We start from the raw sequence: 17,178 nt of genomic DNA on the forward strand, positions 1-17,178 counted from the left end.
CCTATCAGGGAGTTTGTTCCAGCTCTGGCACCAGGGATACTGGCGTGCTCTGCTCTAGAGTAAGGAGCACTCCCTGCTCTGCTGAGGTGGGAGGAGATGGCAGCTCCGACAGTGATTGCCTGAAGGCCTCAGGTGAGTCAGAGTCCCTCGACCGGGAGACTGGGACCCGGGACAGTCCATGCAGTCACTGAAATGGTGGGGTACCTGCTGAGGCAATTGCTGAGGCAAAAGCAATTTGAGATGGACAGAGATACCCCTTGGTCCCGGTGCTTGCATGGCTAGTGGAGCAGCTCTTCCTTGGTGACTTCAAGGAACCCATTAGGGATTGGTGGATGCGGCCACAAGCAGACGAAGGATTCCTGTCTTCATGAGTAGCCAAATGCTGCGCCACTGTCGGTTTTAGACCTTTCCCAAGGCCTTCCCTCCTTGTCCCCGGGCACCTTCCTAGCAGAGTCAAACCGAAATGGAGAGAAGCCAGGTGGGTGCGCAAGAGGCAGCAGGTGAGACCGCCCAGGGCAGACAGGCGGCGGTGCTTCCCAGGAATTGGCGGCGCGGTTAGGGGCTGGCACACGGGCTTTGAACGGCAGCACCTGGATATTTGGGGCGGCTTTTAGCTGCAGTTCTCCCGCTGGACCATGCGGAGCCCAACGGAAACGCGGGCACCGCCCGCCTGCGGCCGCGGGGAGGAGACGGAGGACCAGGGATGCGGAGGCGCCGGGAGCGGCGGGGGACCCCGCTATCCGCTCTCCTTTCCCTGCCCAGGAGAGCGTTCTGGCTTCCCTGTCCCCAGGGCTGGCTTGCTCAGTGTCCCTTGCTGGCAGTGGCACGGGGTATGGGATGGGGTCACCTTGCTGCAGCCCACGGAACCTGCTCCAGGGACCCTGGTCCAGCCTCTGTGGGAGCAAACCGCAGCTGCTAGAGAGGGAGAAAGTGGTTGCACTGGCTCCCCTCCTGGGAGGGACAGCTTACTGAGATGTGTTTTGAATCATAGAATCACCAGGTTGGAAAAGACCCACCGGATCATCGAGTCCAACCATTCCCATCAATCACTAAACCATGTCCCTCAGCATCTCATCCACCCGTCCCTTAAACACCTCTAGGGAAGGTGACTCAACCCCCTCCTTGGTACCAGACAGGGTTTATTCCCTGATTTTTTTTTCTCGGCCAGTTCCTGGAGGGCACTGGGTGGGACGGTCTTTGGCTGGTGTCTCTGCTCCTGATCAGACCAACACCACCCTTAGCTGGTTTCCACAGCAGCAGCAGGGAAGGAGCGCTGAGGGCAGGTGCCATGTCCCCAGTGGGGTGGCAGCATTACACAGCCAAGGGCACCCTTGGCAAGAGGGTGTCCTTCAGCCCTCGCACTTGCCCGGCCTCCTGGCCACGCTGGCCGCTTTCACACGCTACCTTGCGCTGCTGTCCCCGACCCTCACCCTGGCCAGGGGGCACCAGTCTCTGCCAGGGGAAAGAGATGGTGTTTTGTTCCCCAGCTCGCTCCAGCCCAGCGGCTGATTGTGCACACACAGGGCCCTTTCAGCATGAGGAGAGGAGGGTGATGGCATCTGGGAATGTAGGGAACAAAGGGTCCCATTGATGCTGGCCGCAGCCCCATGGGTTTCTCTGAGCTGGGGCAAGGCTGGGGTGCAGGCACAGCTGTGCACTGAGCTGGGGCTGCCCCACTGTGTGAGCTAAGTCTCCCCCAGCCAGGCTGCCTAGGAAGCCTAACTGCCTGCAGGGAAGGGCTGGAATCAAGGGAGAGTGGGATTTGGGCTTGAGTCTCATTTAGGAAGAGCAGTGAGGGTCCTGGCAGTAGGTAGGTAACAGCCTGCTGGCTCCCAGGACCTGACCATACCTGAAATCTGCCCCTCGGGCAGGTGTGCTGGGGTTTGAGCACAGGGCTGTGAGCATCCCTCCGCAGCCATGCTCCCCAAAGGCTCCTGAGTGCAGGTCCAGGGTGTGAATTTCCAAGAGAAGCAGTATTTCAGTTAACAATTTTTTCAGTAGCTGCTGTGGAAATGCGCATCTAAGGGGAGCATTAGTCTGATCAGGGGCAGAAAAGCACCAGTCAACGACCTCCCCACGCACCAGTACTGCACAAACTCTTAACAACCCTGCAGCAAAGAGCATACAGCCACCCCCAGAGCGCGTGGGCAGGACACGTAGGGCCCTGCAATAGCTGAGTCCACCCTGGTGCCTAAACAAGACTGTCCTGTTTCACACAGGGCTCTCTGCAAGTGAGAGAATCACCCCTACTGCACGGGTCTGGACACGCGCTACCATGCGCACTGCCTGGTGCGAGCCAGTACGATTCGCTTGAGCCGTGCCGATTAGTTTTGCTGTGGTTGTGCTGTAGGTCCTACAGTAGGAGACGTAGAAGAGACTGACTACTAAAGAGCAGCAGCACATAACCAAACACAAGCAAATGGGTCTTGCAAGAACCCAGCTTTCCTCTGGGTGTCTGGAGAAGAAATAGAGGTTTCAGGGGTTCCTCAGCTGGGAACAGAGGTTTTTACTGTCAGGGTTATGAACCTGGGGTGCAAGGAGGGGTGGGTAAAGTCCTGCAGAGGCTGCTCATCCACATGTGGGACCTTCTCCTCTGGGACCCTCCCCTCTGCAGACTCCCCTTCTGAGCTTTTTTTTTTTGGTAGGTATAGAAAAGCCAGCACAATAGATGGACAGGCAGACATACATCTTGTTCAGAATGTTCTTAATTTTAATTTATTTTCTTTAATTTTTATAAAATACATCTTGTAAGATAAGTCTCTAAAAACTTGCTCCTTTTTATTGCTTGTTAACAAGTTGAAATTCTAGATCAGAAATGAAGGAAACACTTTCAGTTGATTAACTCTCTTTTTGCCTGTGTGTTTGGCTGTGTGTGTGCATGTGTGTGCGCGTGTGTGTGTTTGGGTTCTGGGGACAAGTGTGGGAAGGAGGATCTGGTTATTTTTTGTTAAATGGATACCAAAAAAACCCCAGCAAACCCGCAAGAGAGACAGCGTCGATGTGAATTTCCAGATCTTGACTGGTTTCTCCCCACTCTGCCATCCCTCCTGGCATCTCCCCCCTCCCCAGCCCGTGTGCGTTGGTAGCCTGGCCAACCTATTTCAGCATTCCGGGCAGCAAGGATCCTTCGAACGCTCTGCTCAGCAGATCTGCTCCTTTATCCTTGCCCTCGCTGAAATTGGCGCTTAAAAAATTATAATAGTAGAGACAGAAAGAAAAAAAAATCCGTGCAAGATGGAGCTACAGTCTGCCACTGAAAGTAGTTTCTCCAATAAATAAACACTAACATTAGCATTAAGGAGAGGCAGGGAAAAGCCAAACAGAGTACCAGTTGGTGGGGAGGACTGGAAACAGCATCTTGGTGGGTCTAGCCAGACCCGTGCTACCCAACCAGAGGGCTTTCCTCCAGCTGCTGTGGAGAGAAATCATGGGGGAGAGATCATCTCCACCAAACCTCATCTCCACCAAACCCCTTGCCCTGCTACCCCATCCCGCAGGATGAACTGGCACCAGAAAGGATCTGTTTTGTAGAGATAGGTAGTGTTTCAGCCCCATGATCCTCAACCCACCACTTTTCCTTCCTTCCTCAACTCCTTCATGTGTTTCAGCTAGAAGCAAGACGCTGCCGGTCCATCCCACCCTGGCAGACACAAAACAGTTGTCCTGACTTGCAGGAAACACAGGAAAAAAAAAGTGAGGGGAAGAGGGGGACAGAATGAGGGGAAGTTATGTCTGACACAGGTGAGAAACAAATCAAGCTCTCCGACGCAGCGGAGGTTAGAGAAGCAAATGTCACCACAGAGACGAGCACCATTGTGAAGAAACCAGAGTGTGCGGCGAGCACGGTGCTTGCAAGGCAGGACGGGCGAAGGCACAGAGTCCAGAGGGTCATCCCCTGCCTATGGAGGGATGGCTCTGGCTTTACACTCCTGGGGCACGGCGCAGAGAGAGCTCCTCTCAGGCAAACCTGACTGCCACATCTCTGCTGCCCGGAGAGTAAAGCCAGGAGTCCCTCTTTGTCTACAAAGACACCAAACTCCATTAGGCTTTAATAGGGGCAGCTGGGTTAGGGCTTTATCAGCATCGGGGTCAGCACTCTCTTCTCCACAATGGGAAGATCCTTGTCCTGAACTCCCTTTGCCTTGGCTGCAGCAGGCGATTTGGGGTAAATTCATCTTTTTTTTTTCGCTAAGGGAGAAGATAAAACTCCTTCTCTTGTTCTCCATCCACAGGTGGTGACGGCAGGCAGCTCCAGGAGAGTCTCTAGCAGTGGTACCAGGACTGGGCCAACTTCCTTTTCTCTCTAGGCAGCCTCTTGCTACTCATGGAGCAACCTACACAGATTTCCTCCTCCCAGGAGCACAAAGGCCTTTGCTCATCCCTAGGTAACATCGGGACACTGGAGTAAGTCCCTCCTCTTCTCTGGCTGGTTTTGATGGGCTTGGCCCTAGAGCGAACCGGTTACGGATGAGCAGAGAGAGAAAAGTGCATGAAGATATGTCCATTGGTGGGAAGCTCTCCTTCCTGGTCACGCTCAGCACAATGGATGTGAGGGAGGAAGAGGAGGGGAGTCAGCGGCGAAGGCAGAGTTAACGCAGGAGATCTGGTGTCGGGCGGCTGCAGTGTTAAAGCCTCGGGGTTAGAGAAAAGAAGGGCGTTTGGTCTGGCTGGGCTCCACCGCACGGGCTAGAACTTGGTGCCTCGGCCCATCAGCTTGAGGACGGCAAAGTTGTAGGTGGCGGCGATCATGAAGGTGAGCTGTGGGTGGGAAGAGAGTGAGCGAGGGGGTGGAGGAGAAATGCAGCTCCCGTGAGCGAGGAGGGCAAGTTGGGGGAGGCACTCCTCGCTGCAGTGCACCCGAGGTGGCATCCCCGAGCCCAACAACCCAACAGAGCAGTTGCCCTGCGGAGCCCCACAGCCTCACTGCATCGGTGGAACACCACAGTGTCTCATTGCTGGTGTAAAGCAAGAAGAGGGGCAGGGAAAGGCAAGAGACTCGGTGTACAGGCAGCAGGACCTCTCCCAGATGGTCTCCTAAAGTCTTTCCAGACCCCCCTCCAGTAGCCAACTCTACCTTCTTATGGCCTGAATTCGCCATGTGCACTTATGTGCCAGAAAATGACACGAGCACGGGCTCTGTCACATCCGCGCCCACCACTTCTGTCGTCCTCTGCCCGCACTTCCTCACTGGGCGGAGGAGAAAGGCTGGGCAGGGGGAGCACCGACTCACCAGTGAGACCAGTGTGGCAGCCGCCCCCACGAAGGCTGCGATGAAGAGGTGGAAAGTCATCTGGAACTGCAAGGGAAGAGGAGAGTGAGCTCCCAGAGTCCTGTGTGCCGGTCAGGGAGGCCAGTGCCGAGGCCATACGATAAGGGGAGCACACTGTAGGGTGATGGGAGGCGCTCACCTCACTGGTCTTGCAGATGGAGAGCAGGTTGGAGCCACACACCTTGCCAGGGAAAGCATTCCAGGGCAGGACACCTGGTGAGATGCAGGGAGCTGGGTGAGCCAGGCACTGCTGCCAGTTGGCTGCCTTGCTCAGCCTCCCACAGCTACGTGTGTCATGCACAATCCAATGTTTCAAGGCTCTTCAGCACTTGCCCCTGCTTTATCCTAGCTTTATCTGCCTGAGCCCTTTCCTCCATCCCCTTTCCTCTGCCTTGAGCCCTCGCTCCTGGGCGATGAACCCAGCACTCACCGTACATCCTGGCATCCGCGCAGAGCGTGCCAATGCTGGCAGAGGTCTTGCTAGGGTTGGCAATGGACTGGCAGGTGGTCCAAGTGTTAAAGTAGATGTAGACGGGCACCGCCGAGCAGGCAAAGACCAGGAGCCAGATGATGGTCAGGACGTAGGTAATGCCCACAAACTGCAAGGGGCAGGACAAGCCAGGGCAGAGGGGTGGTTACCAAGCAGCCAGTGACAGGGACAGGGGAGCGCGAGGGTCCCCAGGGAGGAGAGGGCATGGGGCAGGCAAGGGACTGAGATGCTGCTTGCATCCAGCCCCACACCACCCACCAAACCCAGCGTATCCCCGAGCAGCAGCCCGAGCCAGCTGCCCCGGTGGCTCATAGGGCCGGCCCCAGGTGTGCAGCCGGCTACGCGTGCATGGGGGTGACCGGTGGCAGCAGCAGGGTGGCCGCCACATCCCGTGCAGGGGAGGAAACGGTGGCTACAGCCACGCGGGGTTTGGTCAATTCAGGAGGATGGCTGCAAAACCCGCCTTGGCGTGAAAACGTGGGTCTCCTGCCCTCCCTCCATGGCACCACCCCAACCGTCCCCCGAGGGAACCGCAGCCATTCCGCTCCCCCAGGCCATGGGCTCCCCTTGCCAGCACTTTATTATGGTCCCCAAGAGCAGTGAAGAGGACAACCTTGAGGGCACCAGGTGCCATAGAACCTTGGGCTCTGTGGGGATGCTCATGGCTCTCCCCGATGATGCTTAAACATGAAGCGGCTTCATTAACTGTGGCCATTTGATCTGCTTTGGTTGCCAGGGGCCACGGCAAGCCTGGGGTAGGGTGCCTGGGCTGCGCTTCCCTTTGGGATACCCCGAAACCCGGACGGCCGCAGTCTCCTGCTCTTCAGCCACGCTGAGCGTGGCGAACCCGCTGCGGGCGCGCGAAGGGGTGCCAAACCCCGGTTAAGATCACCTTGTCAGGATGTCCTAGCCACTTTCCCAAACACTGACACACCCGCTGCAACGAGTGAGCTCGCTGGGGGCCTCGCGCTCCCCTCCCTTTCGGGCCCCCAGTTACCGTTGCGCTGAGGCCCTTGCCGCAGATGGTGGTCCTGTAGTCCCCGAAGATTTGCCGGACGGCGCCGGTGGTGTAGAAGCCTTCAGCCAGCAGCAGGGCTCCATAGAGGAAGAAGAAAGAGGCCGTGCCATAGATGACGTACTGAAAAGCGTGGATGCTGCCAGGGAAAGGAGAGGGCAGGGATGCTCAGGTGCTGTGTTGGCACCGGGGAGCTCAGCCCTGCATGTGGCACGGCCACCACGACTTACCCTCCCCACCCCACTGGGGCTGAAAGGGAGGGTGAAGCCATAAGAGGAATGAGACAGGGCAATCACAGCCTGGGGTCTCCACGGTACCTGGATGGCAGCATCACCAACCCAGCTAGACATCTCCTCCCAGCACAGAGCAGGATGGAGATGAGAGGGGCTCTGGCGTGAAGGCGACGAACCACAGCATGGTACTTACACGTCAATGAGGTACTCGTAGTCCTGGTAGTTTTTGGAGAAGTAGGTCTCGATTAGCTGCTCGGTGCCTGTGAGGGCTTCGTGCCCACAGCCACAAAACAGCGCTACCCCGAAGAAGCACAAGCCAGTGGCAACTAGCGAAGCGAAGGGTGCTCCAATGACACATCTGGCACAGCACTCGAGCAAACCTAGGGAGGAGAGAGGCGAGGTGGGACAGGAGCGCTGGGATGGGGAGGACTCAGACGCTGCAGCTCAGGAGCAGGCAGCTGTGGGAGGAGGAAGGAGCCCAGCAAGAGGAGGAAAGCCCAGAAGTGATTCATTGCAGGTCTGGAGAGCCAAATCCAAGAGCTTTCCTGCCTGTTCTCTAAGCAGTCAGACAGGATGACACCCAAGCATGCCCAGGGACAGCAGGTGACACGGGGCACCAGGGCTGCAAGGCAGTCCCTGGATGTAAGGCAGGGAGGGAGTTGAGGCAAGCCAGCCATGCTGACCTGTGCGAAACAAGACGGAGATACAAAGCGATGTAGCATGATTCCAGCGGGACCCAGCAAACAAGCTGCTAATGGGCTCCCTGCTGCCAGTACAGCCCAGCTGCAGAAAACGGCGACACCAGCTGCCTGCGTTTTAATTTTGCTGTTGAAGATGGAGGGGAACCCAGCACCTTCACAGAGACAAACCCCAGTGGAGACCCAGAAATGTGGCCTGGCTTTGGGGCCGGCACACACTGAGCATTTGGGTAGCAGCTCAGGGTGTGCTTGGCCCCTCTCTGGGCACCCAGCAGGCAGCTCAGGCTGCAGCAGCCCTGTTACACGGGCAGACGTGCTTATGGAGAACGGCCTTGTTTGTTCCTCAGACATCAGCGCTTGTGTAATAGGTTTTATCCTCCGGGACAGATATTTGGCAAGAGGGCACGTGTACCTGTGTGTGGGTAGGGAAAGTGAGGTCTCACACCAGCATGCTGCTTGGATTGCCTAAATGCTGTGTTTTTTTCAGCAGTGAGGCCACAGGCACCTGCTCCTTCCGCACGTCAGGGCTCTAATATGCAGGATTATTAGCTCAGATTCCCAATGTTTTGGGTTTGGAGGTGCTCAGTCAGCCGCTCTCCTGCCTGATGTGGCCACAGGCAGCCAGGTGGGTTTGCACCCACCAGCATCTGGCTCTGGAGCATCGATTTGGCTCCAGCTAAGCTGCAATAACCTTCTGCCTGGGCTGTGCAACAACTCTGCAGGGAAGCTTCTCCCCTTCCCTGGGATGTGGGCTCCAGCACCCCACTGTCCCGGGCACAGCAGCTGCCTAGGCGCATCCCATCTGGGCATAGCATTTATGCCTTAAATGCCAAAAAGGCACCCGTGGGAAGCGTTCTCAAACCCACGCTCCCTCCACAAATCCCACAGTGCTTATCTCCTCCCTCAAAGAACAAGCAAGCCGTGGGGTCTTGGCCAGCAGTGCCCTCCCCTCCCTGCTGGGGCAAGGTCGCGCAGTGGCACGGAGGACAATGGGGGATTGTCCTGGCACTGCCACCCCAGCGGCTGCCCTGCACCGAGAGCAAACAGGGAACAAAGGCAGCGCTATGGGGGAGCTCTGGGACCCCTCCTGCTTGTTTGCCTTGGATGTGGCAGGTCCTAGTTGGTCCCACTCCTCCTGGCCCTACTCCCTGAACCTCACTGGAACCCACAGGGACAACCCTGCGCATCCAGAGGACAATGCCGAGGGTTGGGACACTGTGAGAGGCTCTTTTCCTGGTGGGCGGCAGGTTCTGGGATGCAGCAGAGCCTGGCAGGATCCCTGCCACAGCTCCAGCCCTTGGGCTTTGGGAAGCTGTGCTGGAGAAGCCTGGGAAGGAGAAGGGAGGAGAGAAGGAGCCCTTGTGCCACACAATCCTTGGCCTCATACCCAGGCTCAGCTACTGTCGGAGCCAAACAATACGCTACAGACAGAAGGAGGAGGAGGATGCAGGGTATCGGCAGCCTGTGCCATCCCCGAGAACAGAGTCCCCTTGATGCCTGTCGGGTATGCCAGTTAGTAATAGCTCTGGTGTATTGCTAGGGAAACTGAGGCAGGAGGAGTGCCTGTTTTCCCAAGGCTGCTGGCATACAAGTGGCGTGAGCCGTGAGGGGTCTCAGCTCCCTGCTTGCACCTCCCAGCTCCCACCAAGACCGGGGCAGCAGGGCTCATCCCTCCAGCCTGTGTGGTGAGGGCTAAGGTGGGATCAGCTGTGGGGACGGCATCCGACCCCTCAGACAGCACACAGGGACAGAAATGTGCTTTGGCAGAGAAAACGCTGCCCCCACCATGCCCAGACAACCTGCCCCGGCAGCTCCCATGGCTGACACGGCCACACTGGGGTCACCGGGACCTGACCAGTGCCAGAGGAAAGCTTCAAGGGGCTCTGCTCTGGTAGAGGGACCCCAGAGGCACCAGTGACAGCTCTCACGGTGCCCACCACCCTTACCCCATACTCACCCATGGTGCTGGACTTGGTCAGCTCCCTCGACCGCCGCTTCGGTGCTGTCTGCAGGAGCCCTCGCCCGCCTGGCGGTCCCTCGCCCTGTGTTCCCCCCTCTGGGTGCCTGCCCCGCTCTCCAGCAAAGAAAAGGGCTCTCTTGGTGACAGCCACCCCCCTTAAAGGGACAGGACCCCGCCCTCCCCCCAGCCCCCCCAGCACCCCTTGGCTGCCAGCTCCTGGGTGCCCAGCGTGGGCAGAGCTGCCTCAGGGCCATGCTCAGGGCTTCTGGGGGAAAAGGCTTTTGCAAAAGAAAGAGAGCAGCTTAGGGGATGGGGGGCTCAGGGGGTGCCCCCTCAAGTAGCAGCTCTGTGCCCCATCCCAGGTCCACCTGGGTTTGCCCCGGGCTGCCTGCTGGGGTGGGTGGGACTCTGTCACCTCCCCTCTTCCCCAGCTCCCATCACCGAATAATTGGGGGTCCCATCCCAGGGACTTGCTTTCAGCCTTGGGGCCTTTGAACTTTGAGGTTTTCCCCTTCATAGAATCATAGAATCGTAGAATCACCAGGTTGGAAAAGACCTATCGGATCGAGTCCAACCATTCCCATCAATCACTAAACCATGTCCCTCAGCGCCTCGTCCACCTGTCCCTTAAACACCTCCAGGGAAGGTGACTCAACCCCCTCCCTGGGCAGCCTCTGCCAGTGCCCAATGACCCTTTCTGTGAAGAATTTTTTCCTAATGTCCAGCCTGAACCTCCCCTGGTGGAGCTTGAGGCCATTCCCTCTCATCCTGTCCCCTGTCACTTGGGAGAAGAGCCCAGCTCCCTCCTCTCCACAACCTCCTTTCAGGTAGTTGTAGAGAGCAATGAGGTCTCCCCTCAGCCTCCTCTTCTCTAGTTTAGGTCTCTTTTGATGGGAATCCTGTGGCCGCTTTCCCTGGCCCCTCGGTCCCCTTGCGAATCCCCTTTGGTGGCTCAGCTGTGGGTGACAGAGCCAGCTCCCCTGGCTGCTCCTGCTCCCAGTGGGTACCCCGGCTCCCTGGAGCACCCCATGTTCCATGAATGCCCCTGTGGAGCCAGCACAGGGCTGGGGAAGCCTGCAGAGGGCAACCGGCCCCTTCCCGGCGGGCACGGCGAGGACAAAGCCCCGCTGTGTCCCTCAATGCCCCGCTTTGTGCCAGGCAGCAAGGTGGCAGGGGCTGGCTGTCCCGGGGGTGGGGACGCTGCTGGGCTGGGGGTCCATTAGGTATGACAGGCCAGGAGCAGAGTGGGGCACTGAGGGGATTAAGGCACGGACTTCAATCTGATCTATCGAAGACTCTTTATTGAATCCTAGACTCATAGACTCATAGAATCATAGAATCATAGAACCACCAGGTTGGAAAAGACCAACAAGATCATTGAGTCCAACCATTGAGTTAGCTGTTTCTTTATATACCCTTCTGGGTTACATAACAGGCTGTCCATGAGGCTACCTACAGTGTATTATTGGCTAAAGGTAGCTGTCCATAAGGCTATTACTAACACATTATTGGCTAAACAACCGTGCATGCTAAAAAACCAAGTTACACTAAAATTAACTGTGTTGATATTTTTCTTCTTTTGTTTTTTTTTTTTTCCTCTCAGTTGGTACTTGTTCCCACTGAACTAGTTCTTGATTTTGTCTCGGCTGGCTCTTGTTTCAAGGTCTTGTCAGAGTTGCTCAGTATCCCTAGGCACCTCCCTTAGCCCTCCCGGTGGCCTGGCAGCGATGTCACCTGGCCATGGCCAGCTTGCAATGGCCATGGGAGGGTGACAGCCTTGCCACATCACTTTGGAAATAACTCATGATGACTAAAGCCACCGGAAAACAGCAGGGCCCGGCATGCACCCCACGGCAGCCCAGGGGGACCCCTGGCCACCAGGAGGAAGAAAATGTTACACATCACCTCCCCAACAAATATAATATTTAAATATAACATAACATAAAAAAAAAAGACACTGGGGGGGGGGAAATAAATGAGCCCTTCTTTTTCATTCCATAGAAATTCCAGTCTTGCCTGCTCTAAAATTTCCGAACAGCCTGGGGGGAAGCAACAGCTTTACTGCTTTACCCCATCGGGGAGAAGATGGATAAATAAGATCTGCGATTTCTGCACAAAGTGGTTTCAAATTTTTGAACATCGCTTGCTGTTTATCTGCAAGCATTTCCCTCCTGGGATGGAAACCCCTCTGCACTGTTGCTGGCATCACCCCCTGGCAGAAGGCACCAGCCCATCTCCCAGCAGTGCTCCTGAATGTGCTCCAGAGCAGAGCTGCACAGCAGGGAAAAGAGGGAATCCTCCCCCAGTATTTCTAAGGTTTAGGGGAGAAAAAAAAGAGTGCAGGAAAGTAGCTGGGATTGTCTTTCCTCCACCAGCACGGTGGGTACCTTGAACCAAGCCACTGGGTGGGCAGCAAACAGTGCACCCCCTGCCTCCACTGAGCAGAGACAGAGCCCCAGGAGTACGTGTGGCCGTGAGGATGCTGAAAAGACCCTGCAACCCTCTGCATTTCTGTTGGAGAGGTTGTGGGAGCCTATCCTGCGAATCCTCAGTGTGTAACTGCACACTTCCTCACGCTTGGAGCGATGCTGCAGCTCAGCCCCTTTGCGGATAAGGCCCCGCGGGCTGCGTGCGGAAAGCCTGCCAGCCCGGATAAAAGTTTCCTTGTCGGCTAGTCCTTGCCAGAGAGAATACTGCTCTTTCTCAGGCGGGGAAGGGAAGATGCGTCCCTGTTTGCTGGCCAGGAGAGGGCCATGCCAGGCTGGTAAAAATAAACGTGCTTATAAATCAATGTGGATCACTGTGCAATTTGTTCTGACTCTTGGGCAGCAGCCAATTACGTCTAAAACCACCCTCGCAGGGCAGTTAAGGGCTTAGCTACCTGCACTCATTCACGGAGTCTGGGACTGTCACACTGCCCCTCGCAAGGTGTGCCAGGGCTTTCCTTCCCCAGCCACCCAAGTCACTGGAACAGGCTGCACCCAAATGAAATATTTGGAGAAAAACAGACATGTACTTCTCTAAATACACCCACACACATGCATGTTGGGGCCTCTCTGGCATGTTTGTGTGTTTTTCTCTTCACTCCTCCATGCTTCACAGCTGCGGCTCGGGCTCAGGCCACACAGAACACATGTTTGGGGCTGGAGGGACAAACTGGTGACAGCGATGGCAAACGGAGAGCCACACGGGCACTTCCAGCCTGCTCTGCTCCTCCACATTAGGGCAAAGAAGCGAGATGGGAAAGCAAGCAGGAACATATGGGGCAGAGGACCAGAGCATCCTCCCTGTCCTCATCCCCATATGCGGCCGCCTCACCCGTAATCACCACAGACAGCCTGTCACACCCGTTCCCGTCACGCTGATGGCACAGGACAGCCTCCCGCTTGCCCTGGGCCCCCGGCACACACCGGACACACAGGCAGCGCTCCCGAGGCTGAGCTGGGAGGCAGCAGGGAGGCCAGGGAGATTTCCTGCTCACTCTCAGCTACCACAGCCCCACAATTTCAGGGAGGATTCCCCCCAGCACACCCCCACAACTGATTTCTTTGCTTGCATCCCTGCGAGCCCGTTTCCTGCACTGCCTTGGGCACGGGGCTGGGTTTTCAAAGAAGCACAGTGGTCAAAATCACACACTCTAGTGGGTACTGGTCCTGCAAAGACTTAAAGATCCTACACCCTGCACCCCCACACGCAGGCACAGCCCCAGTGCAACCAAGAGGACCAGTGACAGCGTGTGCAGCATCCTTATCCATTATACATGGGGCAGCAGGAGAAATCCCGGTGTATCTTGTCACAGCTGAGAACCTTGATACTATTTATAGGCAGCTGCTTCCCTGGCCAGACTGCATTTATCATTATCTGTTGCTGATTTTAACTGTCCTTCCTCACCCGCCTCGCTGCCTTGGCTCACCCATTGCTGGGGTAAAAACATCTTGGCCAGGGAGCCCAAGGTTTGACCTGGTATCAAGTGCGCCTGGGCAGCTCTGCAGCCAGGGTGAGCCAGGATTGCCCAGGGACTTCCCTGCCGTGCAAAATCTCCAGCACTCCCAGGCAGCCCCATCCAAGCGAAAAGGAGATGGCAACCATGGGAAGGTCACAGCACTGGCAGCATCTGTCCAGCTGCCCCTTCCTGCCAGAGCCAGCCCTGCTCGCCGCTGCCCGGGCCTGGCTGCACTCGCTGTCCCATTTGTATTCCTGGGTTGCTGCAAGGCTGCAAAACGTACTAATAAAAATTAAATTAAAAAAAAAAAAAAAAGAGGTTGGCAGAGGTTGGCAGAGGACAACGAGGCAAGCTGAAGGACAGACGGACGGGCCAGTGACATGGGATGATGGGAGAAGGCAGGGGCTGTCTGGGAGAGGAGTGAGTTAAAATCCTCGTGGGGCTCAGCCGAGGAGTGGGCAGCGGGCAGCAGCAGGACCCCAGCACCCTGAGCATCCCCAGGGATGCTCCGAGGATCCCCAGTGAGGCTCTGGCACAGGTTGCCCAGAGAAGCTGTGGCTGCCCCATCCTTGGAGGTGTTCAAGGACAGGTTGGATGGAGCCTTGAGCAGCCTGATCTGTGGGAGGTGTCCCTGCCCATGGCAGGGGGGTTGGAATTAGATGATCTTTAAGGTCCCTTCCAACTCGAACCATTCTATTTTTTTATAACAGCAAGTTTTAAAACGTGGAAGGTTGTCTTGTCCAGCCCATGCGCTGTGCCTGGGAGCACTGGGGCAAGTCGGGGGGTGGAGGGGCCCCCCAGGCTGTGTTCGGGGCAGGGTGTCCAGCATCCCAGAGGCGATGTGTGCAGGAGCCCCACAGCCCCTCTGCTGTCCCCACATCTTCCACAGGCTGCGAGCCCGGGGTGGCAGCGTGGCACGGGTGTGCGGGCACGGCTTGCCGGTGCCTGCAGGGGAATCAGGGGCACAGGCAGCTGCTGGCAGCACAACCCGGGGCACAGCTGATGTGAGAGGCAGCCCAGGCGCTAGAGGGCTTGTTGGCTGCTCCTTTTAGTCACTGAATAGCCCTGCTATTTACTGCAGAAAATGGGGATAATGCATTGGTCCAAACTGCTTTCTCATTTCAGTTGGTAATTTCTCCTGCAAACTCTCACCGAGCTCGCTTGGTGCAGCGAGTCCCTCGGGTTGATTATGGGTTTGGGGAGAAGGTGATTTTTCTTTTCCTGGCTGATTTTCCAGCAGATTTGCCTTTCACATTCACTGCTTTTGTCCTTGATTTTCTTCCTAAAGGAGGGTAAACAGACGTCTCATGCTGATGTTCTCCAGGCTGTTCATTACTCTCTCGCTCTGCCGTTGGTGGGGTCATATTCTTGAACTGTTCTCATTTACCTTTCAGAAAATCCTGGAAGGGAAAGACAAATGTCGTTCTGCCTCCGTGGAGCTGGTGGTGTCTGAGAAGAGCAAACAGAGCCCAGGATTAGTCTGTTTGTATTTGCCCCAGTGAATCTGGAGCGGGACCTGTAAAGGGAGGGAGCAGGCAATGCCAGGGCCAGGCTCAGCTCTCAGGCACTGCTCTTCATTTCTTGCTGCCCATGGAACTGATTTTGAAAGACTGCGGTGAATCCATGTGCCTCCAAAGAGCCAAGGAGGTCCTAACTTGTCTCATGCTTTCCCGTAGCCCAGAGGAAGGAGAGTGATGCTGAGGGAGGAGGTCCTGCATTATCCAGGACAGTCCCTGGGCAGCGGAGGTTGTGCTCGAAGTGGTTTACCTTGGATTTCTACCCAGAGAGGGAGCTTTTCCCTGTCTTTCCCTCCAGAAACCAGGAAGATGCTGCTTCTCCTGGTCAGCCCCAGCTTTCCCAAGGGAGCCACAGAGGAGGACCAAGAAGTGGGTGTGAGAGACGCAGATGTTTCCTACCCAGCACCCACTGTCTCTCCCCAGAATCGCAGGCACGGGCAGCTCTCAGAGAGTCGACTGGAGAACAGTGGCCGCCCAAGTCTCCTGCATCCCCCCTGCAGCTGAGCAGGCAGAAACATCCCATGCAGGCTGATCTCACGGGGTGGCTCTGGGGACAAGGGGACTCATTTTCTGCTCCAGTTGTTGCATATACTTAGGTGATGCTGCTGTGCAGCGCCTCCACGCCGGCAGCTGCACAGGGAGAATCCGCTTCGCTCCTTGGGGCTGGCGAGGTGTTGAGACATAGGACCAGATGAAATGCCTCTGCCAGGAAGCCACTTGCAGCAGGGACTCCAGGACAGCCACCCCTGAGCCCACAACAGCACGGGAGGCAGAGGATGGAGTCGGGGGGTGAACCCAGGGTCGCACTAGGCTCCTCACTCACCATCCTCTGCAGCCACAGGATCAACACCACTGGGGTGGCACCCAGCACACAGTCACCCCCCTCCCCAGCCACGGCTACGCTGGCACCGCGACACCCACCAGCTTCATGAGATGCAGATGCCCTCATGGCAGCCCTGTATCCCAACTCCCACAGCCAAAATTCCCCTGGGAAGCAGCTGCTGCCTGAGTCGCTGCTGTTTCCATCTGTGCAGCAGCGGGAGGATTTGCCATCTAATTAAACAAATCCTTCATCTCCACTGCAGTGGCTGTGCCAGGGGGGGAAGTGGCAGGGGGAGCACAGGGCATGGGGGCTGGTTTCTTATTCCTTCTTTCTGCCTGATGCCGCAGATATGTAATGCTTCATTTTTCCAAACTTGTCCCTCCTGGGGATCTCTAGTGGAAAAAAAAGAAATCCCATCCAATTAGGCTGAGGTGGGCAGCCTGCGGTTAACGACACACATCACTACCGTATATTTTGCTCCTGGTGATCTCCTTCTGCTTTTGTGCTTGGAGACCGCTGGGGCCGAGGGCAGGAGAGCCGCGGAGGCGAGAACAGCAAACAGAGCTCGTCAAACCCTGCAAGCGCTCCAGCTGCAGCAAGGGATGCGCATCGCCATGGCAACTGTGGCCAAGGATGCACAGAGCTGGGTACCCCAAAGTGGAGAGGAGACCTGGAGACCACGCTGCCCCTGTCCAACATCTCCCACCTGCCTTTGCTGCGATAACACTCCTTACCCCAGCACTGGCTGAGACATCAGTTTGCACAGCAGCTCCTCTCCTTCCCAGGCTTGGGGTTTGGGGCTAGAGGAGGCAGAGTCTAGGGGCTTGGGGAGCTTCCTGTGTTAAAACCCAGTACATTCTTATCAGAGTAATTAGAAATGCTGGAGGCAACCAGAACAGGGGTCAGGCCGGTGCTGTGATCCATGGCACCACTCCCTGCAGCCCATCTGCAGATCCTACCCCTGTCCGATCACCGTCCTCACCAAGCAGGGAGGGATCACACGCAGAGATAGGAGCACACACAGGCAAGACAGAGCTCTGCTCCAGCCCAAGCTTCCTCCTTGTCATTCCCCTCCTGCAACCCCAGCCCCCAGTGGGAACGAGCCTGAGGTGACCTGGGGACATGGTAGGTAGAAACGGGGTGATCTGTGGGAAAAGAGAGAGGAGACAGAGATGGGGAAAGGCCAGGTCACCCTGGGGGAGTGAGGCACCCACTGAGGGTTTTGGAATC

The 17,178-nt window shown here is 56.7% G+C and overlaps 1 protein-coding gene across 2 annotated transcripts; it reads right to left on the reverse strand.

Annotated features, from left to right (window-relative positions):
- Window positions 1-2,857: 2,857 nt before the first annotated feature.
- Window positions 2,858-9,773, reverse strand: PLP1 (proteolipid protein 1). 2 transcript variants are annotated; one of them, XM_069867512.1, is made up of 7 exons: window positions 9,663-9,773; window positions 7,201-7,387; window positions 6,757-6,913; window positions 5,700-5,868; window positions 5,409-5,482; window positions 5,231-5,296; window positions 2,858-4,758 (listed from the first exon to the last, which is right to left on the reverse strand). In XM_069867512.1, the coding sequence occupies exons 1-7, from the start codon at window positions 9,664-9,666 to the stop codon at window positions 4,687-4,689; spliced, it is 729 nt and encodes a 242-aa protein (XP_069723613.1). In that variant the 5' UTR covers window positions 9,667-9,773; the 3' UTR covers window positions 2,858-4,686. The 2 variants fall into 2 exon arrangements, with proteins under 2 accessions (XP_069723613.1, XP_069723612.1); XM_069867511.1 differs by having other exon boundaries at window positions 6,652-6,913.
- Window positions 9,774-17,178: the final 7,405 nt, after the last annotated feature.

Source organism: Phaenicophaeus curvirostris, chromosome 13 (assembly GCF_032191515.1).
Source record: "Phaenicophaeus curvirostris isolate KB17595 chromosome 13, BPBGC_Pcur_1.0, whole genome shotgun sequence".
NCBI classification, from domain to species: Eukaryota; Metazoa; Chordata; class Aves; order Cuculiformes; family Cuculidae; genus Phaenicophaeus; species Phaenicophaeus curvirostris.

Coding starts and splice junctions, on each gene's coding strand:
- PLP1 (XM_069867511.1), bottom strand. Junction 5,483..5,699: donor CGCGGATGCCAGGATGTACG/GTGAGTGCTGGG, acceptor GCATCTCACCAG/GTGTCCTGCCCTGGAATGCT. Junction 4,759..5,230: donor CTGCCACACTGGTCTCACTG/GTGAGTCGGTGC, acceptor TCCCACCCACAG/CTCACCTTCATGATCGCCGC.